Raw genomic sequence first — 23,925 nt, forward strand, 5'->3', positions numbered from 1 at the left:
CAGAATTATGTGTACAGGTTGTGTAAGTGTGTGTGTTTGTGTTAAGAGATATAAGAAGGATAAACCCTAATGATTAATAAATGTGATAAAATCAGAATTTTATACTTATTGGTAACATTGCCTAAATAACTTCCACTGGTATCTGACATCTCAAAAGAAAATAGCTATTTATTTTTTTAAAGATTGTATTTATTTTGAGAGAGAGAGCGCACACAAGTGGTGGGGTAGGAGAGGGAGAGGGACAAGCAAACTCTGGCAGAGAGTCTGATGTGGGGCTCAGTCTCAGGACCCTGAGATCATGACTTGAACCAAAATCAAGAGTTTGGTGCTCAACCAACAGAACCACCCAGGTGCCCTGAATTAGCTATTTAATTTGATAAAATGATTCATCCTAGAAAGAAAGTTTTGCCATAACCATAAATGATATTTGGGAGAAAAACATTTTTTTCTTATCACTGTGAATGACGAAGAGATTACTTTTTTGATTTATAACGTCTCCAGGCAGTGCCACTCACATTTCATTCAGTATGAATTGGATTGTCAGTGAATGGTGTTTCCTTGAAGCTTTGAACCATAGCTCTGATGTCACCTGTAGGAAGCAGGTATAGCTATTCCAGAATGTTATTTTAAGTCAGCCTCAATAATTCAAGTAAACTTGCCATTCGGGACCTGCTCAGAGGTATGCATTGCCCTGATGGTGATAATGTTTGGCAGATGGTAATTGTTGCAATGGTGGTAAAGGTTCAGAGTTGATGGTGTAGCCAACAATTGTATCAGTAAACCAGTGATTTTTGTGGATGGGATGGATTGAATGCGAATTGTGAAAGTTGGTGATAATATTCAGTAATCAGATCATAGAATGCCATCTTAGATGTCATCTAGCAAACACTGTGGCTCAAGCCCTCAGGAGGAGGCAATCTATTGTAATGGTTAAGAATGGGGTTTGGAAAACTATGGTCTGGGGAGTCAAACAGGGCTCATATTGTTTTGTAGACAAAGTTTTATTGGAACACAGCAATGCCCATTTACTTAGGATTTGTGTGTGGCTACACATCAGAATTGAGTAGATACAATAGAGACTGTAGGGCCCACAAAGCCAAAATATTTACTATTTGGCTCTGAACGGAGAAGTTTGATGATCTCTGGTTAAAACCATAGGTTTTAGAGACTTAGGCAGAGCTGCGGTTCAATCTTGGTTCGTAAATTTGAGTGCCAAACTCATTAGTGCCAAAACTTGAAGTGAACTGACATAAAACTATTTTTAATCTATTTCTAATTATCTATATATTTATCTATCTACCTATCTACCTATCTATCCATCCATCATCTCTCAGTCTACATATGATCTATCATCATCTATCATCTATCTATCATCTAATCTGCCTCTATCATATTAATCAGAGGACACTAACAGCTGTACCAACACTTTCAAATCTTAGTGACTTGGCACCATATAAACTTACTTCACATACAGTGAAATGGGGAGAGTGCTCTGTTCCATGCAGTCATTCAGAGATCCGGGCTCCTTCCACTTTGTTGCAGGGCCAACTGAAATATGTGAGCTCATAGTCCCCACAGATAGGAAGAGAGAAGAAGGAGATGTGGTCACTTCTACTCACATCTCACTGGTAAATCTCAGTCATGGCTCCACCTAACTGCAGGAGAGGCTGGGATTATGGCCTATTCATGAGATCACCAAGCAGAGCACATGGACATTGGTCATCAGTAGCAGTCCCTGCCATGTTTATCGTGTATCATATTTCACTGCATGAATACTACACATTTGATTATAGCATGCTGCGGACGCTACCAGAGACATTAAATAATAGGGACTAGTGTGTGCAGGGTATTACTTGTCTAAATCTGCAGGGCTGTGAATGACAAAACTCAGCTGGCTCTGAGAATTTCAGATGAGGGGCTGGGGATCTATATACATCTCTCAGGCAGGATAACAAGTTGGTAAGAGATGCATTCTGGTGCCAGACTGCCTGAGTTTGAATCCTGGCCCTCCTACTTTCTAGCTGTGTGACCTTGGGCAGGTTGCTAAACCTGTCGATGATTCCCTTTCTTCATTTGCTAAAAAGGAGTTAATAATGGTACCTGTGAAGATGAACTAAGCTAGTATATATAATGCACTCAGCACAATTGCCTGACTCATGAGTTCAAATGAGTTCTAAACAAGAGTCAGTTATTATTACTGTGTATAGCTAATACTATTTTTAAACACTTAGTATTAGTGACTGACACACAGTAATACTTATTATATGGTGAGATGCAGAATTATCTTTCATACCATCGTGGACAGAGTGATCATGTAGCCATTGAATGAATATGTTCAACGATAGAAGATTACTGTTTAACAAGATGACCAATGTTGTTATTAATTGGCTTTGTTAGAAAAATGTCCCGTGTAATAACTACTTTGGTAACACCTTATAAATATCAAGCATGTATTTGGTGCCAGGCACTGAGCCAAGCCCTTTACTGATATTAGTACATTTTCAGTCTTACATTCCCTGTAAAGTAGCTTTGCTTGCTGATATTTTACAGAGATGAAAACACTAAGGGGCCTAGAGAGTTTAAATTCTCAACCCAGGGTCTCACAGCCACTGAATGGCAAGGAGGGGATTAGGCCCAGCCACGGGCTAGATTCAGGTGCCACCTCACTCCCTTGTCTTATTCACTCTGCCCTTTTGGGTTTAAGCAAATTAGGTAGAAAACTTCCTTTTCTCTTTATTGTAGAATCAGAATGGTCTCTGCTATACCTCCCAGAATGCTACTGTTACTCAAAATATGTTCATTGCCTAATCATTTCTGTTTTCTAGAGGTTTTCCAGGTAGCTAATTGATTTTTAGAAATTATTAGCTAATACCATACGATCCAGCAATTGCACTACTGGGTATTTACCCCAAAGATACAAATGTAGGGATCCGAAGGGGTATGTGCACCCCGATGTTTATAGCAGCAATGTCCACAATAGCCAAACTGTGGAAAGAGCCAAGACGTTCATCGACAGATGAATGGATAAAGAAGATGTGGTATATATATATACAATGGAATATTATGCAGCCATCAAAAGGAATGAGATCTTGCCATTTGCAACGACGTGGATGGAACTGGAGGGTGTTATGCTGAGCAAAATAAGTCAATCAGAGAAAGGCATGTATCATATGACCTCACTGATACGAGGAATTCTTAATCTCAGGAAACAAACTGAGGGTTGCTGGAGTGGTGGGGGGTGGGAGGGATGGGGTGGCTGGATGATAGACATTGGGGAGGGTATGTGCTATGGTGAGCGCTGTGAATTGTGCAAGACTGTTGAATCACAGATCTGTACCTCTGAAACAAATAATGCAATATATGTTAAGAAAATAAAAAGAAGATAGCAGGAGGGGAAGAATGAAGGAGGGGAAATCGGAGGGGTAGACGAACCATGAGAGATGATGGACTCTGAAAAACAAACTGAGGGTTCTAGAGGGGAGGGGGGTGGGAGGATGGGTTAGCCTGGTGATGGGTATTAAAGAGGGCACATTCTGCATGGAGCACTGGGTGTTATGCACAAATAATGAATTATGGAACACTACATCAAAAACTAATGATGTAATGTATGGTGATTAACATAACAATAAAATTAAAAATAAATAAATAAATAAAGTCATAAAGAAAAAAAAAGAAATTATTAGCTAATTATTTTAGAAAAACAGTTACAATAGCCTAGTGTTAAATTTGATTTTGATTTAACATTTATTAATTCAGGCATTAGTTTGCTTTTAAAGGAAAAGACATATTACCAACATGCTTATAATACATAGTCATTACAACTAACTTTCCAAATTATACTCAACGTTCATCACAATTACCAGCATTTTACATAAATATTGTAATGGCAATGTTATGCATGGTCCCATATCATTAACACCAGACTAAATTTACATGTTGAAATTAGATACAATGTGCTATAGGTAATTGATGGGACATTTCTGATACAAAAGTAATTTCAAGTAATGAAATCATTAGTATTTTTTACCCTACTCGATTTTTGCAAACTAGCTATGAAAGATTTCATTAGGTGAACTGGAACCGTTGACTTCGATGTTATTGCTACACTAAGGCTGTGCTGGAATTAATCTTGGTTGGTGAAATGCAGCAAATGCTAACACCAGATTATCATGGGGTGATCCTAAACTGCCATCAATGGAAAAAATGTTACAGATGCTACCTGTGATGCTCCCACATGTCCCCCATTGCTACTGCCATATCCAGGACAAACCCAACTGCCCTCACCTTCACCACTGCAGGTTTCTTGGTCTACTGGACCTTTGACTCGGTATTGCTGGCTTCTACTCTTCTCTCCGCAGTGCTATTTCTTGGTTAAGTTAAAAGAGATGACATGTTGAGCTTCCTGGCCTGGAGTCTTTATTTTAGGTGCACTCAGTTGCAGGAGCACCTAGTACATGCGTGGAGACACTTTGCTGCCCTGGGAACCCTGCCTCCTGGGGCCACTGACTGAGTGATAGCTCAGAAGGAGGTGCTTTCTTCTCTTATCCTGATTCAACGAAGCCCCTGCTCCCAGATAGCTGGCAATGTCTACTTGGACTTCCCCCCTTCTAAACATGGCAAATTCTGTTGAAATATAAGTCTATCAATTTAATTTTAATATCTCTTAAACTTGTCTCCTCCTTCTCATCACCAATGCCTCAATTGTAGTTTGGCTTGAGTTAGCTCCTTTCAGCATTCTTGGAATACAGAGCTACTAAATGAACTTCTTTTTCTAGGAACATGGTCCTGATCCCATGACTTCCCTGCTGAAAATTCCTCAAGGACTCCTCACTTCCCACAAGAGAATCCAGCCTCCTTAGCATCCTGCCTCAGACAGGTCAGGAGCTGGCCTCTGCCTCCTCATCTAGTCTTCTTTGTTGGCCTTTTCCCTTTGTATTCTAACTTCTAGGTGATTTACAAATGCTTTCTCTTCATTCCCAGGCTTCTGCCTCTGACTCACTCCCAACTGCTTCTCATCCTGAGCTCTTATTCCCTTAACTAGCTCGTGCTTGTCCTTCACACCTAGTTAATCAAATCCATGGGCAGGCTTCCTTCATACAGCCTTATAAGTACCTTTCCTTATTGATCCCATTTCATCATCTGCCCTTTATCATGGCACTCACTGAAATTTCTGCTTACATGTAAGATGCACCTTCCCATACTCCCCAAAAGTGTACCACCCCCAATTACCTTGTCTCCATGATATATATTAAAAATTCTCCATCCAATTCCAATGTAGTGTGTGTGCATGTGTGTGTAATTGCCCCACACCACCAAGCAATTCTCTAACACCAGCTGGGTGTCCTACAATTTAACTTAGCTCTGACCTTTTCACAGCTCTGACCAGATCCCGCAGGTGAAGGTCTCAGGCCTACAAGACTGCCCTTCCCCAATTCAAATGCCAATTGCAAGTCCAGGTTGTCACCTGTGCTTCTGAATGATGGGGTTTTGAAAAGACAAACAAAATTGACAAACTCTTAGCTAGACTAAGAAAAAAAGAGAAAAGACTCAAATTAATAAAACAATCAGAAATGAAAGAGGAAACATTGCAACTGGTGCCACAGAAATCAAAAGAATCATGAGACTACTATGAATAATTCTACTCCAATGGACTGAATAGCCTAGAAAAAAAATGGATAAATTCCTAGAAACATACAACTTACCAAGACTGAATCATAAAGTCTGAACAGACCCATAATGAGGAGACTGAATCAGTAATCAAAAATCTCTCAACAAAAAAAGCCCAGGACCACGCGGCTTCACTGGTAAATTCTGCCAAACATTTAAAGAACTAATACCAATCCTTTTCAAACTCTTTCAAACAATTGCAGAGGAAGGAATATTTCCAAACTCATTTATGAGGTTAGCAATACCCTGGAACCAAAACCAGATGAAGGTATAACAAGAAAGAAAACTACAGGCTAATATTCTTGATAAATATACATCCAAAATCCTCAACAAAATTCCAACAAATTCTAACAGCCCATTGAAAGGATCATACAACATGACCAAGTAATCTTTATCCCCCTGATGGAAAGATGGTTCAACATATACAAATCAATTAATGTGATATACCACATTAACAGAATCAAGAAGAAAATCACATGATCATCTCAATAGATGCAGAAAAAACATCTGACAAAGTTGAACGTTCTTTCATGATAAAAACTCTCAACAAACTAATAGAAGGAAAGAATCTTCACATAATGAAGACCATATATGACAAGCCCACAGCTGACAACATGCTCAATGATGAAAAATTGAAAGCTTTCCCTCTGGGATCAGGAGAAAGGCAAGGACACCCAATATTGCCACTTCTATTCAACAGAGTACCGGAAGTCGTAGCTAGAGAAATTAGGTAAGAAAAATAAATCAGATGACATGATATTATACATAGAAAATCCTAACAATTACCCCAAAAAACTGCTAGAACTAATAAACAAATTCAGTAAAGTTGCAAGATACAAAATCACATACAAAAATTACTGTGTTTCTATATATCAACAATGAATTATCTGAGAAGGAAGATAGGAAAACGTTCCCATTTACAATAGCACCAAAAAGAATAGAATAAAAACTTAGGAATAAACTTAACTAAGGAGGTGAAAAACTTGCATACTAAAAACTGTGAAACACTGATGAAAGAAATTAAAGAAGACACAAACAAATGGAAAGTTCATGAGTTGTAAGGCTTAATAATGTTAAAATATTCATACTACCCAAAGCTATCTGCAGATTCACTACAACCCTATCAAAATCCCAAGTGGTATTTTTTACAGATAGAAAAAATTCATATGGAACCACAAAAGACCACAAATATCCAAATCAATACTTAAGAAAGAACAGGGCTAGAGGCATCACAATTCCTGACTTCAAAGTATATTACAAAGTTATTATACTAATCAAAACACTACGGTACTGGCATGGAGACAGACATATAGATCAATGGTACAGAATAGGAAGCTCAGAAGTGTATCTATGCGCATATGGTCAACTGATCTTTGACAAGGGTGTTAAGAATACACAGTGGGGAAAGGGAAAGGATAGTCTCCTCAACAAATGGTTTTAGGAAAACTGGATACCCACACTCAAAAGATTGAAATTCCATCCTTACCTTATCCCATACACAATTATCAATTCAACATGGATTAAAGACTTAAACATAAGACCTGAAACTGTAAAGCTCCTAAAAGTAAACCTGGGGGAAAAACTTCATGATATTGGTCTTGTCAATGATTTCATGATAGGACTCCAAAAGCGCAGGCAACAGAGTAAATAAACAGGTGCTAAACTAAAAAACTTCTGAGCAGCAAAGGAAACAATCAGTGGAGTGAAAAAGCAACCTACAAAATGGGAGAAAATATTTGGAAACCATGTATCTGATAAAGGGTTATCTCAAAAATACATAAGAAACTCCTTCATCTCAATAGTAAATATCTAACAACTCACCAAAAAATGAGCTGAGGACTTGAATATACATTACTCTGAATATATCCAAGTGGCGAGCAGGTATATGAAAAAATGCTCAACATCCCCAATCATCAGGGAAGTACAAATAAAAACCACAATGAGATAGCACCTCACACCCATCAGGATGGCTATTAACAAACAAATGAAAGATAAGAAGTGTTGAGGATAGGGGTGCCTGGGTGGCGTCTGCCTTCGGCTCAGGTCATGATCCTGGGGTCCTGGGATCAAGCCCCTCATCGAGCTCCCTGCTCCGGGAAGCCTGCTTCTCCCTCACCTACTCCCCCTGCTTGTGTTCCCTCTCTTGCTGTCTCTCTCTCTGTCAAATAAATAAATAAAATCTTTTTTAAAAAAAAAGTGTTGAGTATGTGAGTAAATTGGAACACTTGCACACTGTCAATGGGAATTATAACTGTGTAACCACTATACGGAAAACAGTATGGAGGTTCCTCAAAAAATTAAAAATAAAAATACCATGAATCCTACTTCTGGATAATTATCCAAAAGTATTTGAAATCAAGATCTCAAAGAGATATTAGACTCCCGTATTCATTGCCGCTCTATTCACAACAGCTACCCTGCAATATGCAACAACATGGATGAACCTGAGGACATGCTGAGCCATCAGAGAGAGACAAATACTGCATGATTCCATCTACATGAGGTATCTAAAGTAGACAAATTCCTAGAGTCAAGGAGTGGAATGGTGGTTGTGGGGGGCTGGGGCAGGGAGAAATGGGCAGTGACCAATGGGCGTAAAGTTTCAGTTAAGCAAAAGGAATAAACTCTAGAGATGTGCTGTACAGCATTGTACCTGTAGTCAATAATATTGTAATATACACTTACAGTTTTGTTAAGAAGGTAGATCTAATGCTCAGTGTTCTACAATAATAGCAACAGTGATAATAATAAAGAAAAAAAGTCTCAAAAAGAAAAAAAAGTTATTAAACCACCCAAACTCAGATCTTCCCTATAAATAGACTAAATTTCTTGCAATGTGTCTAAAGTCAAATCATATATAAAAAAAAGTCTATGACTTACCTCAAAACTCACAGCTCCATTGTGGTCCGTATCAAACGCATTAAACAGAAAATGCGCGTATGTTGTCGAGTCTGAAATGTTGAAAAGGGAATATCATTAAGGCAGCATTTCAATACCCTACTGAAGACTGGCATAGCATGCCCAAGGCTCCTTCTAGTTAGGAAAACTTACTCCATCTCCTCTACTTGTGCTTTCTTCCTGGCTGTGCACCTTTGTTCAGTAGAAGATTATAATTTGAGATTCATGAGAGTGAGCTCCTCACACAGAGGCCATTGATGATACACATTCTCTGTAAGGTTGTTGCTGGAAATGCTCTGAGCATCTGGGAGTCTTGGGTGATGTTCCTGGCACTGAGATGAGTAATGGTACCATAGATGAGTGTGAGGATGAAGTGAGATGCATCTGGAAATTGTTTAGTGCTTGGCAGGGGCTATCTTTACAAGTAAAATAATAAAAATACTAAGAGTGCGGGATGCCTGGGTGGCTCAGTCATTTGGGCATCTGACTTGATTTGCACTCGGGTGGTGATCTCAGGGTCATGGGATCAAGTACCCAGGTGTGCTCAGCGCTCATCGGGGAGTCTGCTTGAGATTCTGTCTCCCTCTCCCTCTGCCCCTCCCCTCCTCTCTCTCTCTCTCTCAAATAAACAAATTAATTAAAAACAATACTAATAGTGAGACACACATGAATTGACACTTTCAGTGTTGTGATTATGAGGTTGCTCATCATTTTTACAACTCAGATAAAGATAGGGACTCAAAGGGCGCCTGGGTGGCTCAGTCGTTAAGCGTCTGCCTTCGGCTCAGGTCATGATCCCAGGATCCTGGGATCGAGTCCCACATCGGGCTCCCTGCTCGGCAAGAAGCCTGCTTCTCCCTCTCCCATTACCCCTGCTTGTGTTACTGCTCTCGCTATCTCTCTCTCTGTCAAATAAATAAATAAAATCTTTAAAAAAAAAAAAAAAAAAAAAAAGATAGGGACTCAAAGAGGTTAGGAAACTTGCCCAAAGTCACACAGTCAATTAGTAAAGAGGGATGAAACTGAGTCCTTCTGACTGGAAAACCAGGCTAGCCCACAGCCAGTGAAGTGGTCTGATGAACTGAGGACAAGGGTCACTTGGGAAGTTTCTGTGGCCATGGTAGGAGTGTGGGGTCCTGAGGGCCCCTGGGCCTTGGGTGGGATTCACGGTTCTGGGTAACCCTGGGCAGTTTGGGACAGGGCTCATTCTCCAGCACCTTGCAATGCTGCCTGATAACCCCGGAGTATATCTTGCGATCCAACATCCACTGAGCTTGCTTCTAGGGGGTTTTCCCATTTTTCCTCTTTTACTTTTTCTCTGTTGTCTCCCTTCATCTCTGAGCTTTCTGCTTTTTCATGTTAAAAGTATATTTTTTCTTGCTATTTTCTTTTCTTAGTGCAGTTTTCATTTTTCAGTGCTTCTGTGCTTGACCTTGATCAAATTTACTTGATTATTTTAGATGTTTCATCTCATGGTTTTAGCTTTTTACCTTAACCTTTTTTATATTAGAAAAAAAAAATTGTAACCTTTTAGCTCATTGGCTCCAGCCTTTTATCTTCTGTTTAAAATCTCATCTATTTCTATTTTATAACTTTTAACCTTTATTTTTTATTGGGATTGAACAAAATTTCTTACTCACCTTTTACTTTATAAATTGCTTTTTAAAGGCTGTCAAGAAACTAAGTCATAGTAGCAGTAGGAGAGAATCGCCCTTCCCAAATAAGGGAGGTCAGAGGTCATAGAAACTTCCCTCCCAGCTCTCAAGCACCCATGGCCCACTTATGGATGGTTTTTCCTGAATGCTTCACCCAGTGGTAAATGTTATTGAAGGCCATATATTTTACAAGGTAGACTGTACACTCAATTTCTCAAAATGATTGTGGCATTGTCTTTTACCTCTCACCTTTAAATACGATATATGAAACCACTTGTTTTTATTTATTTATTTATTTTTATTTTTATTTTTTTTAAAGATTTTATTTATTTATTTGACAGAGAGAGACACAGCGAGAGAGGGAACACAGGCAGGGAGAATGGGAGGGGGAGAAGCAGGCCTCCCGCTGAGCAGGGAGCCCGATGCGGGGCCCGATCCCAGGACCCCGGGATCATGACCCGAGCTGAAGGCAGATGCTTAACGACTGAGCCACCCAGGCGCCCGAAACCACTTGTTTTAAACATAGGAATTATTAACACTGTTCTCTATCAACTAATCAGGGACCACAATTGGGTCTAAACAATACGTCCTATAATTGTACCTAGAGTGAATGTCCACACAGTATTGATGAGTTGCAGAAAGAAATCCTTTTAAATATGGGTTATTACCAGGGATTTGATTATAAACAATTTAGTGCCATTCTTGGGAAGTTCCATTATAGAGTTGTCAAGAATTGGCAGCCTTTTTTTATTCACATAGTTGTTTTGCTCTCAACAGTGCTGTTACACAGACTTCTTGAACTATTTAGTGCCCTATGGTGATAGGAATTGACAGATGGTATGTTAAACTTACTTTCCAAGGGAGAAAAAAAGAGATTTTGCATATTTTACAATGAGCTTCATTAAGCAGATCTCTTGGTATCCTATTTGACAATCAGTGTACATGCCTTTACCTTAGCAAGCAGGACTCAACATGAATAATGGCTCAGAACAAACAATGTTGGCAATTTTTTTTAATTAAAAAAATAAACTAACATGAACATACAGTAATTAGCTTTCTTCTTAAATGGGGTCACTCTAAGCTTGACACATGGGACAGACACTCTCAGGGTTTGCCCCGATGTGGTATAGAGGACTCCTTGTTCCTATAAATGTACCTTGGCAATTCCCCTGGAAGTTAAACCAGTTTTCCAGCCCAGATATACTGTGTGGACAGCAGTTGTTACCTGTGTAGTGAAATTGGACTGCCTGGGTTTGAATTTCAGCTCTCCCAAACATCAACTGCATGGCTTTGGGAAAGTTGTTTAACCTCTCTGGGACTCAGTTTCCTCATCTACAAAATAATAACACCAGTATGTACTTTGTAGGGTCATCCTAAAAAGATTAAATGAGATACTAATATGCAAAGTGCTTAGAACAGTCCTAAGCACATATTAAATTTAAATTCAATAAATATTATCTATTATAATTATTGTTTCACAGACAACCACCTTAAAGAAATGTGAGTAAAATTTTTACAGATATAATACATTTCCACCTGAAAAAGTTCCTGTGTTTTTTTTGTTTTTGTTTTGTTTTTTGTGAAATCTCTATTGTGTGTCTAGGTGACTGGAGTTCTTCCTGCTCTATAAAGACCAGTAGAATTGTATCATGAAGGGTTATTGTGGCTTCTGCTGGAGTATGGATTTTTTGGACAGGCATCTGGAGACTGTGAAAGTTTCTGAAGAAGGGGAGAGATGTTCTGAGCTTTGATTGGATGAGAGGAAGGAGCTAAGGCACTGGAAGTATCTGGCTGGGCACAGAGGTAGATACATGAATAAAAGGGAAACTGTCCACAAAAGCATCTATGGTCAGGTCTCATCTGATGGTTGTTCTTTTTAGATACTCAGTACATATTTACTTACACAATGAATAACTGGCATCCTGGATTCTAGATTTCAGTACAGTTGGGGGCTCAAAGATAGAACATTGATCTCTCTTCTCTCCACATGACCTGAAAATCTTCTCTGACCACGTTTCCTTACACATAGCAAAAACAGTTCCTGAGTTTGATATGCTGAGATTGCCTCAGTTTCTTACAATCTTACTTGTGAAGTAGAAAATTAAATGTGGAAGTTTTGTGGTTGGGGGACAAAATTTATGGATGCTTAGGACAGGAAGGGATCTTAGATACCATTTAGTTGTTTATCTACATTTAACAAAGGTGGAAAACAGTTGCATGTAAATTCAGTGACTTAACTAAGATTACCTAGTTGGTTAATGATAGAGCTAGTCATGAAATCAAGACATTCCAACATCAGCTCCTAGAAATAAAGGATGTGTAGAGTAGAAAGAAAACAGGAATTTTTGTTCTACATTTTATAGATGATATGAAAGTATTGCTCCACAATTTACAGAGGAACAACCTGGGGCCCACAGCAATACGCCATTTGAGTCACCTGCCTTGGTGGTCTTACAGTCTCACAAACCCAGGACTCAACTTAGTCCAATGACTTTAACCCAATTATTTCCAACCCCCATCGATAATACCAACTAACCCCTTGATTGAAAAAGCTATCAATGCACATAAATTTCAGTGAATTTGAACAAATACACTTGATTATCATGATCCAGGTCTGTGGATTGAAATCAATCTGGCCGATTTTTTTCTTCCTATCACAAATCCCTACTCCCACTTGAATTCAAGCCCAAGGTACAGAATTAGTTTAATGCATTTGAATATACAATTCAAAACACTGTTGCTACGGGAAGGCAGGTTCATATACATGAATAATAGTTTCTGTTTGATAAGGCCTCTATAAATCACCCTGAAAATCCTTAGAAATATTGTTCTAGGACAAGAAGTATATTCCGTGGGTGGTGTTATTAAAAAATCTTTATGCCCTTGACCCCGTCCAAGTGCCTCAAGTGCCTTGCACACAGTGACAGCTCAATAGGTGTTTGTTGACTTAGAGTCTTCTGGCTGGAGCTAATTCTTCTGTTCCTTCCGTAGCTAGTAGGTGCCTGGCACAGGCAAAGTAAGTGCAGAATCCCTACAACATGAGCAGGAGGAGCCCAGGAAACTGCAATTTTCAAAAGCTTTAAAAATGCTCAGTGAACTTAAGAGTGTCCATGCTAAAGCTTCCGCTGTACATGGCGTTGAAAAAGTATTGCTGTGACGATATCAGGAAGGGCACCAACCAGCCATTCATTTCCTCTCAGCATACTTTATCCCTCACAAACCAGAAGCCTTTGCTCACTCCATTTGTGCTGCCATCCAGAACATCAAACAGGTTGTGCTTGGTAAATCATCTGGTTAAGCAGTAGAGAAAACTAAGAGCCTGACACAATACAAATTGCAGGAAGTTCTGTAGAGAAGACAAAGTCTTTTCCTAGAGGAAATGGTGAGATGTGGTGATTTATGGACCCATCATTGTTCGTACTCATAATGGGAAACCTGTTGCTTTCAGATCTAGATAAATGGCTCCATAGAAGCGTGAGGATGGTCATGACATGAATTTGCCTCTCATTGGAGATTGTGTTCTTCCTCAGGACATTTCTCCCCTTTCTAGCAGCACGGCAAGATACAATTTGCATGTGTGATATTAATTTTTTATTATTTTATTTTATTTTATTTTTTTATTTCCAAAAATGTTTTATTGGAGTATGGTTTTGAATATTAGTTTTTTTTGTTGTGATATAATTTTTTTAAATTGTGAGTCATCATTCTTTAAAATATGTCATTTCCTTCAGTAGTGCCTGGTACTTTTAGATTTATCCATTCAATTAACATGAATAATCAAAGAATTTTTAAGAAAGCAAAAGTGATTTTTTCCCCTCAAATCCCATTGGATTTTGCAACAAGAATCATTTGCAAAGGATTGTGCTTAAGCAGATGTTCTCTAATGCCAAAATGTTATTTTTCAAATAAAGATAAATTTTTAATGTGAAGCTGTATCCCATTTGTAGCATGCGGTAACTTTCACTTGAGATAGTAAAAAAATAACTTAAAGACTTCCATTTGTGCTAGATCTTTGATACTCTTGTTTATCAATATGCTGACAGATACTTAGTTATAATGTAAACATGATTTTTCTTCAGAAATGCCATGTTTTTTCGATAATTTAGAAATAGATGAGTTAATCAAATGATATTACAAATTCTTTATTAAGGCAGACAACGGACCCATTACAATCTGGGCATCAGGCCCAATGACCAATAGCTGTCCTTGGGCTGTTAGTGATGAGATGGGGTAGGGGGGGAATTGTCACCCAAGAGATATCCAAATTCATGTAATAATGGGTCACCTTGTGTTTTCTCAGAATTCTTTTTTTTTACGATTTTATTTATTTATTTGAGAGAGAGAGAATGAGAGAGAGAGATAGAAAGCACATGAGGTGGGGGAGGGTCAGAGGGAGAAGCAGACTCCCCGCTGAGCAGGGAGACCGATGCAGGACTCGATCCTGGGACTCTCGGATCATGACCTGAGCCGAAGGCAGTCGCTTAACCGACTGAGCCACCCAGGCACCCTCTCAGAATTCTAATTTAATTCTTTTTAAAGTTTTAGAGTTTAAACTTTTTAAAGTTTAAAGAATTTAATTCTTTAAAAAAATTGTTTTTAATTTAATTCCTTTTAAAGGTCATCATGAATGAAAATGTCTATTTTGGCAATTCATGCACAGAATTGTCTTCAACCGGCTGAAATATCTAAAACCAAATGGATTAAAAACCAAAAGAGAAGCTAATTTTTGTCTGAAACTAATATTTAAGTGTTGTATACTTTCAAAATGCCTTTTGCAGATATTATTCCATTGTACTGTCCCAACCACCATGCGGTTTCGTGTCACTCGTTCATTCCTGCTTTCGCTCATTTATACAGTGCGGTCGAGTCCAACTGCTCAGTGACTTTTCCACCACCTGTGAGCACAGCAATGAGCAACACACAAAACCCTTCGGTCCCTGGAAGAAGACATTCCAGTGAGGAAAGAGATGATAAACAACAACAAAAAGAGATAAAATATGTATTATTAGGTGCTCTTGAGTGCTAAAGAGAAACATAAAGCTGGCATGGGGACAGCGAAGGGGCTGCAGCTTAATATAGGGTGGCCTGGGAAAGCCTTGCTGAGAAAGTGGCATCTGAATAGGAGCAAAGGTGGTGGGCTATTGAGATGGTTATTTGGGAGAACAAGAACCCCAGGCAGAGGGAAGAACAGGTTCAAAGGCCCTAAGCAGCAGCCTGAATGGTGTGCCTGAGGAATTACAAGGAGGTGGCTGTGGCTGGAACATAGGAAGCCAAAGGGGGAGGGGCGTGGGGGAAGGAGGAGACAGAGAGGGACCAGGAGACCAGGGATCGCAGCTTACAGGTCACTCTACAGGTGTGGCTTAGACTCTGATGGAATGGAACGTTCTGAGTAGAGCAGGGACAGGAGCTGGCTTATACCGAACAAGATTATTCTGGCTCCTGTTGAGAAGAAACGACGCTGGGGGAGCAGGGAAGGGTCAGAATCAAAGACTGGTTTAGAAACTATTGCTGTTACTTTGGAGGGAAAGGACGGGGGCTCCTTTAAGCGGGAAGCAGTCAAAAGGGATGACAAGGAAACAGTGAGCTTCTCTGCATCTTGGTTTCCACATTTATTAAAAGGGGAGAGTCACAGCTAGGATAGTTGGGAGGCGAGGGGGTAGTGCGTGCCTGGGCTGGGCACATATTCGATGCCTCAGGAGTGGCGCTACTACAGCTCAGGTCAGTTTATCTGGATGCCTTCTTTTTTATGTCCACCCTGTCCTTCAGCTGGTCTAGTTGTGTCTGCACAGTACTCTCGTTAATGCTATGATTTAAACCCCTATCTTCACACTTAACACCTTATTTTGACATTGCCCATCTGCAGCACTAAACTGGAACATTCTTTTGGGCAGGTACCACATCTTCTTCCTCTTTCATTATCAGCACCTAACACATGGCTGGGCACACAGTAGACTGTGTTTGAGCTGGGCCTCTTGTTGAATGAAAGAGAACCTATAAGGTCCAGGGACAAATAGATACCTTCGCTCATCTCTAAAAGGTATGTGTTATTATGCTTTCTTTGTTTCCTTTCCAGTTAAATTAATATTTAGAGTGGTATTAACTTTCTCAGATGGGGGGGGGGAGGGGTGATAGCAAGAGGTCCTAAAAGAGAAAGAGCAGAAAGAACACTAGGTGAGGCTCTAGCAAAATCTAGGTTCTAAGCCATTATCTGCCACTTAGTGGATTCAGGACCCTGTGCAAACCATTTAACTTCTCTAAAGCCCAGATTTCACATCTGAAAATTGACAATAATTATATTTGTCCTAATTTGAGAGGAGGGAGAATCAAATGATTCCTACAGTGCATGCTAAAGAGCTTTGTGGCATATCCTGGACCAAGCCATCATTGTCCGAAGGTGCTGTGCGTTTGAGAGTCACAGTATGAGATACACAGTAATACTGCTTTTTGTATTCAGCTGAAGGAGAAATTCTGGCTATCTGACAATTTGTAAGAAGCTCACTTTTATGATATGTTGGAAATTATATGCACTTGCATGCTGTGTATTAATTCTCTTACATAGCGATTAAAAATGTAAAATCATGCCATAAAAGATTAAGCCAAATTCAAGATTGCAAGCATAATTCTAATGGACAGTACGTTAACAAGTCCACATTTGCACTTACCTCCCTGTGGAAAGAACTGTGAGTAAATCTCTTTGAAGGTTTCTTCATTAACAACACCACTGGGACATTCCTAAAGAAAGTGGTAGAGAAGCAATATGAGCAAAGTGTTCATAAACAGATTTTTTGCACATTTTGAAACAGAACTGTCTACTGCGCAAAGCTGTACCATGGAAAGGGAACAATCCATCCATTTTTCAAAGAGAATAAAAGCACACAATAAACTCTTCTTTGTTCCAGTTCTCACAGAATGAAAACAAAATTACAGATGTAAAAATCTTTGCATATTATAAATATTAAAGCTGGCTGACACATGAAAAAACACACTGTCGCTTTTAAGAACACAAATGTTTATTATCAACAAAGTAAGAGGAAATTATGTTGTTTTTCATATAGCAATGGTATTGCAAGATGCTTATGATGTGGTCTTTGCTGGATATTGGTGCCATGTTCCTCTGGCAATTTGCTGGACCCACATTATCTTTAGTTCAGTGAGAAAATGGTGTGCTCCATCTGGGAGTGGCCCAAGCAGGAATAGCTACTAATTTCTGTTCCCAGTGTGTTCAGGAGTGCATAACAGCATGGTTTGTGACAAGTGACCTTGAGTGAGATAGGACCGCAAGATCTTTTTAACTTCTGGAGTGGAGGGTCTGAAAAGAAAGAGGCCTGAACATAAAGAATTCCCATTTTTGTTCCATGGGTGGAGTTACTTTTTAAGACTGATGGATACTGACCTTGGGAACTCCACTAATGTTGGACCACTGACCTGGTGGGACAGAGGACAAGGCTACCTGCCCCAGAGTGGATTGGGCATTTTCTACAAAAGGAACTGAAATCTAAAATTTTAGAAGAGGTCTGTCTTGGTGCTGAAAAGGAGGACTAAGTAAGAGAATTGTAGACAAAGATGAGATCAAAACTTCCTCCACTCTCTGGAATTAAAGAATGTTCTGGTCAGGAGTCTGAGGTGAAGAGACTAACAATCACATAACAATCCCACGTCAAGTCACATGTGGGATGTTAATTGTACGTTGACTGTGGGGAGGTGATAAGCTCTGTCCAGCCTTTTTGAGTGGCTCCTCATGAACAGACAGACCCACCTTACCTGAGATCCCCTGCCTTAGCTGTCATGGTACTCCCATGCTGCCTGGCTCTCCCCAGAATTCACTGGGGAACATCAGGGGTGTGCCAACTGCCCTGCCCTGAGACACAAATATTCTGTGTACTTTAAATTTGACACTGTTCCTGGGATCTTAAAAAAATCATCTGATGTGGTGTTAAAGCTTCTCTTAACCCTTAAAATCATTGCCCCCTCATGAATAAACTTGATTTATTAACTTGATCTTTCTTTATTCCAATGAGCCAGTTACTCACAATTATAAGGTACCTTACATGAGAAGTTTTCTATTTTCTCACTCATTGGTTTGAAAGGTAGGACCTTCGATATATGAACACAATTTAAAATAATGGCTTCCATGTGAACTTGTGTTTACAGAGCTTGTCAATGTATATTTCTCCCATTTGATCATTATAATTGACCTATGACTGAGGGGGTCTACATTCACTGAGGCAGAACTGGAAGTTCTGTGGTCACGTTCTGGCCAGTGGGAGGAGCTGGAATGTGGGCTTGAGACTCTCCAGATCACCTCAAGGTTTGGGATTAGATGACCTTTGTAAAAATAATGACTCCAAGGACCTAAGAGGATTGGAGCAAAGAAAAGGCAATCAAAAACAAATGAGAAGAAAAGCAAGCAAGCAAACTATTACAGTTAATTTTATGTATCAACTTGTCTGGGCCATGACGGCCAAGTATTTGGTCAAATATTTTGGATATTTCTGTGAGGGAATTTTCTTATTTATTTATTTATTTATTTATTAAAGAGTGAGAGAGAGAGAAACAGCATGAAAGGGGAGAGGGTCAGAGGGAGAAGCAGACTGCCCGCTGAGCTGGGAGCCCGATGTGGGACTCGATCCCAGGACTCCAGGATCATGACCTGAGCTGAAGGCAGTTGCTTAACCAACTGAGCCACCCAGGTGCCCTGTAAGGGAATTTTCGATGAGATTTACATTTAAATCAACAACATTTGAGTAAAGTTGATTGTTCGCCATAATTTGGGTGGGCCTCATCTAATCAGCTGAAGATCTAAATAGAAGAAAAGTTAATCTCCCCTGAACAAAAGGGAATCCCACAGCACACTACCTTCTGACCTGATCTGCAACACTGGCTTTTCTTGGTTCTATGGCAGATGGTCTTTGGACTCGAACTATAACTTTTTCCTGAGTCTCCAGCTTGTCTGCCTCCCCCATCAGATTTTGAACTGGCTAAACCTCCACAATCATGTAAGCCAATTACTTAAAATAAATCTCTTTCTATATAGAGATATGTCTATTGGTTTAGTTTCTCTAGAGAATCCTAAGATACAAATGAATAAACAACCACCAGCTATAACCTCAAAAGGAAAAAAAGATGGCATGCATCTAGCTAATCACTCAAAAGTTTTGACTACATGACTCTTAGTTGACAGCAACAGAACCAAATTCAAGAGCAAATAAGCACTTTGTAGTGAGCCTCTGACACATGGAAATGGTGATTTATTGGCTATTTAACTCTGAGCCATCTGCTTGGGATAGTAAGAAGAGAACAATTAGATGACTCTGCCATCAGATGTGAAAGGTCAAGCTGGAAACCTACCTGGGAGGTAAAATGAATCTTGCAAGAGGTGAAGATGGGAAATAAAGGGACATCTCCCCTCAACAAACTTGTCAGCTGCCAGTGACCTCCAGCCATGTTTGATAGATACATCTTATAATGTGAAATGAAATTTAGAAATGGTCTCAGATGTGTTTATATTCAATCACATGTCTGTGTCAGGCAAAAACCTCTCTGCCATCTCGAAGCTCCTGGCCAAGTTTTAGGATGGTCAGTCTTACCAGGGGAACTTGTCTTTATCCATCTTGCATTCATTACATAAATTTACATCTTTAACCGATGCATATTGTATGCTTATTTTTCTGGAACTTTTCAAGAAAGTGGGGCAGCAGCAATAAACCCATCAAAGGTCTTGCCCTCATGGGGCCTACATCCAAATAGAAGAAGAAAGTTCAAAAATAAGTCAAAAGAGATAAAAGTCCAGAGAGTGATGATCTTTTGTTTATTCTAAAGAGTTTTTATGGGAAAGCAATGCATTTTACTACCTTCAGGTGAGAAAAATGAACCAAATTCTATAAGACTCTAGAGATTTATGAAATGGTACAAATGATCTATTATCTAACTTTTCCCTCACCTCTTTTATGGAATAGTATCTCCACCTCTCCATCAAGAATGGATTTGATTAGGCTGTGTGTGTATATATATATAATATATATATATTATATGTATTAGGCTATATATATATAATATATATTAGGCTATATGTATATATAATATATATATTATATATATTAGGCTGATTATAGCTATATTAGGTTAACTCTTACTGTAGTAAGGAGTAGCAAACAAGCCCCCAAATATATAACAAGTTTAAAAGAATGTAGTGTATTTCTTGCTCATCTAACCATCTAACTCGATGGTTCTCCCCAGAGTCTTAAGGGACTGAGGCTAATGAAAACTTGGCCATCATAGTGGGGCTTCTAAAGTCTCCATGATGGTCTCAAATCCAGAAGGAGAAAAGGACCCTTGAGGAGTGTCCATGGGAGGTGTCTATGGGCCAGGTCTTGAAGTGCAAAGTGCTACACATAATTTCCACTCTCATTTTGTTGGTTAGAAATCATTTAATACATCTACCCTAAACAAAGAGAGCAGTCTTGTTGCCCAGGAAGAAGATCTGGTGAATGGTTAGCAGTGTCTGTCTCAGAGGCTTACTTCAAAGATGCTCTATCTTACTGTGTTGAGGCATCTTATTATTTTTTTTAACTCAACAATACATCCTGAACATTTCAATTCTCATAATGACATGAGAATTATGTGCCCAGTGAATTTAACATATTATTGGCTATTGAGGGCATTTCAGCATTAGGGGACTACATAGGAATAAAGATGTAAATAATAGTCCAGCACATACAGCTGATCACACCTAGGGTTCTTTCTTTATGACTAACCCAGAAGAAGAATCATAAGACCTAAAGGTTTAAGTGGTCATAAGGTTCTTCACATGCACGATTGCACTGCTTTCCAGAAAGGCTGCACCGGTCTGTACCCCTGCCACATGTTTTTGAGAAAGCTTCGCATCTAGATAGACTACTGCCCAGAATCACATGGGGATTTGACATGTACCAAATCCCAAAAACAAACAGCAATAATTTGCTTCCCTCATTCTGAAAGTTACCAGAGAGCATCAAGGCATTTGCACAGATCCCTCCAAGGGATAAAGTGATGTGTTTGTTTTCATGCAGACAAGGATGCTTTGAGGGCAATCTGCTGGACCACGTTACCACCGTCACAGCTGTTTACCGGGTGTGTATTCAAGGCCTTCTTACATGAAGTGTTTCTTTTAACATTTTCACTAACCCTGAAAGGTGGTGATTCTTTAGAGATGAGGAAAGTGAAGGTTGAGAATTTAAAACTAAGAAACTTGTTGGAATCACAGTATTTCACAGAGCCACCCATTTGCTTATTCTTTCAACAAATACTTGTTTAGTACCTTCTATGCATCAGGTACTGTTCTAGGCACTGAGGACACAGGACTGAGTTTAAAAGATTCCAGTTTGCTCTTATGGAATTTAAAGTTTAAAGTTTAGTGGAATTAAACTCATACTTCCCTGACCTTTAATTGCAATGTCTTGCCTTCTGGATTATTATTCCTTTTTCTTTTTTCTATTAGGACTGAAGGAGTGGTCTTCTGGTGATCCATCCATGAAAATACTTCCTTTGGGAAGACATGCAGTGTTTGTTTCCTCCCAGAGCCATCTGGCATGGTTGTGTTGAAGACAGCCACATGTGAAAGGAAGCCATTCAATCAAAACCGGGGACACTGATTACAAATATACACACATGCATGCACATATATAGTGAAACTGTACTTGTGAGATTTGTGGAAAACGTTGTTAGCTTCTTTTTTTTTGGAGAAATTATTGCCTTTAGTTCAGGAAGGGCCTGCACATGTCTTCCTCTTCACCATGTACAATTTACTCTAATTGTGAATGGCTTGACACTAAAGTGCTTTGGAAAAAGTTCCAGTTTTTAAGACAGGTTAAATGAACTACTTCATCAAATGTCAAGGATTTGGAGTTTCCTGGCACTCTGCTGGCTGCCACATTAATCTGCTCTGACCAGCGAGTTTCCTTTATTGCTTCTTAAACCCTTCACCATGATATGATCAGGACGCAATAAATGTAGAATGAGATTTTCTTAGCACATAACTGCCATACATTTGTCAGGTAGTGAAGACACTTGCCTTGTGGGGCCTTACAGATGCATTCCCTGGTGATCCTTCTCAGTTCTCTTGTATAGGGCCATGATGCATGTGAGTGCCAAAATCCACTGTAAATGTACAGTGACTATTTTGCTACTGCTAATATCAATACTAATGAAGTAGTGCCTTTTATGACAATTAACACAAGGATGATGGTGGTGATCATGAGAAGGACTGTGATGATAAGCAAATACACGAGCACTTTCTATGTTCCAAGCACTATATTACATGCCTTACATGGATTATCTCCCATGAATGGATAGATGCTAGGATTACTTCCATTTTTCAGATGAGCAAGCAGCCTGAGAGAGAAACTGACCATTAGAAAGTGGCAGAGAGTCATCTCTTGATCAGAATCAGGAAACTTGAAAGTTTAAGCCACTTTGGAGAAAACCTCATTCAATGGCTTCATTTTAAAGGTGAAGAGATTGAAGCTGAGCTTGTGGGGAGTGCCCCTTAGCCCCACGGTGGGCTGCTGAGCCTTACTTACCTTGTGTCTGGGTTTCTCAAGGTCTAAGCTGATGCACGGACTTCCGAAACCCCTTCATGTCCAAACAATAGCTGGCATGTTCTGCCTGGCAGTATTAGAATAATCTAGTGATTATTAGAATAATTTGCTTCTGGGCTCTGGACTTAAGTAGAACTGGACTGAACCCTTGCTCTGCCACTTCAAAGCTGTATAGCGTCAGACAAATGGTTTAATCTGAGTCTCAATGTTCTCTCCTGTAGCATGGGGATAGCTATTGACATCAGAGGGCTGTTACAAGAATCAATAAGATAATGTATGTTATGTGATTATCTTAACCCCCCTCTTTGCATATCCTATTTGCTCATTAATTAGAGTTGTTAGTACAGTAGTAATAATCTCAAATTTGGTAAGCAGAAATATACAGAGTTACTATAGCATCGTTGCAGCAATACCAGAGTTAAATGGTATTCATCAAAGCAGTTGAACCTACAATAGTGTAGGTCTGCTATAATGCAATGAGCCCATAAAGCAGATATGAGTTATGCTTCCTCCTCTAACACTATAAGTTGAATGAACTCTCTAATGTCATCACAGTATACCCTCAAAGGCAGGGGAATACTGCAATTATAAATGACAGCTGAGAAGAATAATGGTCACCATATTGGAAGTAAATGTTAGTAGAAACCCAGCAAACTTTTACTCATTAATTTAAAGGAAAGCTTTCCCTAGTAATGCTTACATGAGTACATTAGAAATACAGCAGTCCAGGGGTGCCTGGGTGCCTCATGTGGTTAAGTGTCTGACTCTTGGTTTTGTCTCAGGTCATGATCTCAGAGTCATGGGATTGAGCTCAGTGATGGGCTCTGTGCTCAGCAGGGATTCTGCTTGAGATTCTGTCCTTCTGCCCCTCCCTCCCCCAACTTGCATGCACTCTTTTTCTCTCTAACAAAAAAAAAAAAAAAAAGAAATACAACAGTCCATGACAAGTGTTGGGAAAGTATCTCCGACAGAAATCCATGCAGGTATAGGAAATTGCTAAAGAAATTATTTTCTGAGGTGCATCATGAGTCCTTACACGTTTACCTCACAAGAAAGCCTTTCAGTATTTCCTTGAAAGTTGTCAGAACTCTGGTAGAATGCTCTAGCAATGGTTGCAGTGATATGCAAAT

The 23,925-nt window shown here is 39.4% G+C and overlaps 1 protein-coding gene across 3 annotated transcripts in view; it reads right to left on the minus strand.

Moving 5' to 3' along the window:
- KCNIP4 (potassium voltage-gated channel interacting protein 4) overlaps positions 1 to 23,925 on the minus strand; it is a 1,124,788-nt gene that overhangs the window by 16,053 nt on the left and 1,084,810 nt on the right. For all 3 annotated transcript variants that reach the window (XM_064584333.1, XM_064584334.1, XM_064584335.1), the window contains 2 exons: positions 16,883 to 16,952; positions 8,548 to 8,618 (listed from right to left, as the gene is read on the minus strand). In XM_064584333.1, coding sequence (XP_064440403.1) covers positions 8,548 to 8,618; positions 16,883 to 16,952 — 141 coding nt within the window. The remainder of the gene's footprint in view (positions 1 to 8,547; positions 8,619 to 16,882; positions 16,953 to 23,925) is intronic.

Source organism: Mirounga angustirostris, unplaced genomic scaffold (genome assembly GCF_029215605.1).
Source record: "Mirounga angustirostris isolate CCGP_5_RB_7025 unplaced genomic scaffold, mMirAng1.0.hap1 SCAF_2, whole genome shotgun sequence".
Lineage (NCBI taxonomy): Eukaryota > Metazoa > Chordata > Mammalia > Carnivora > Phocidae > Mirounga > Mirounga angustirostris.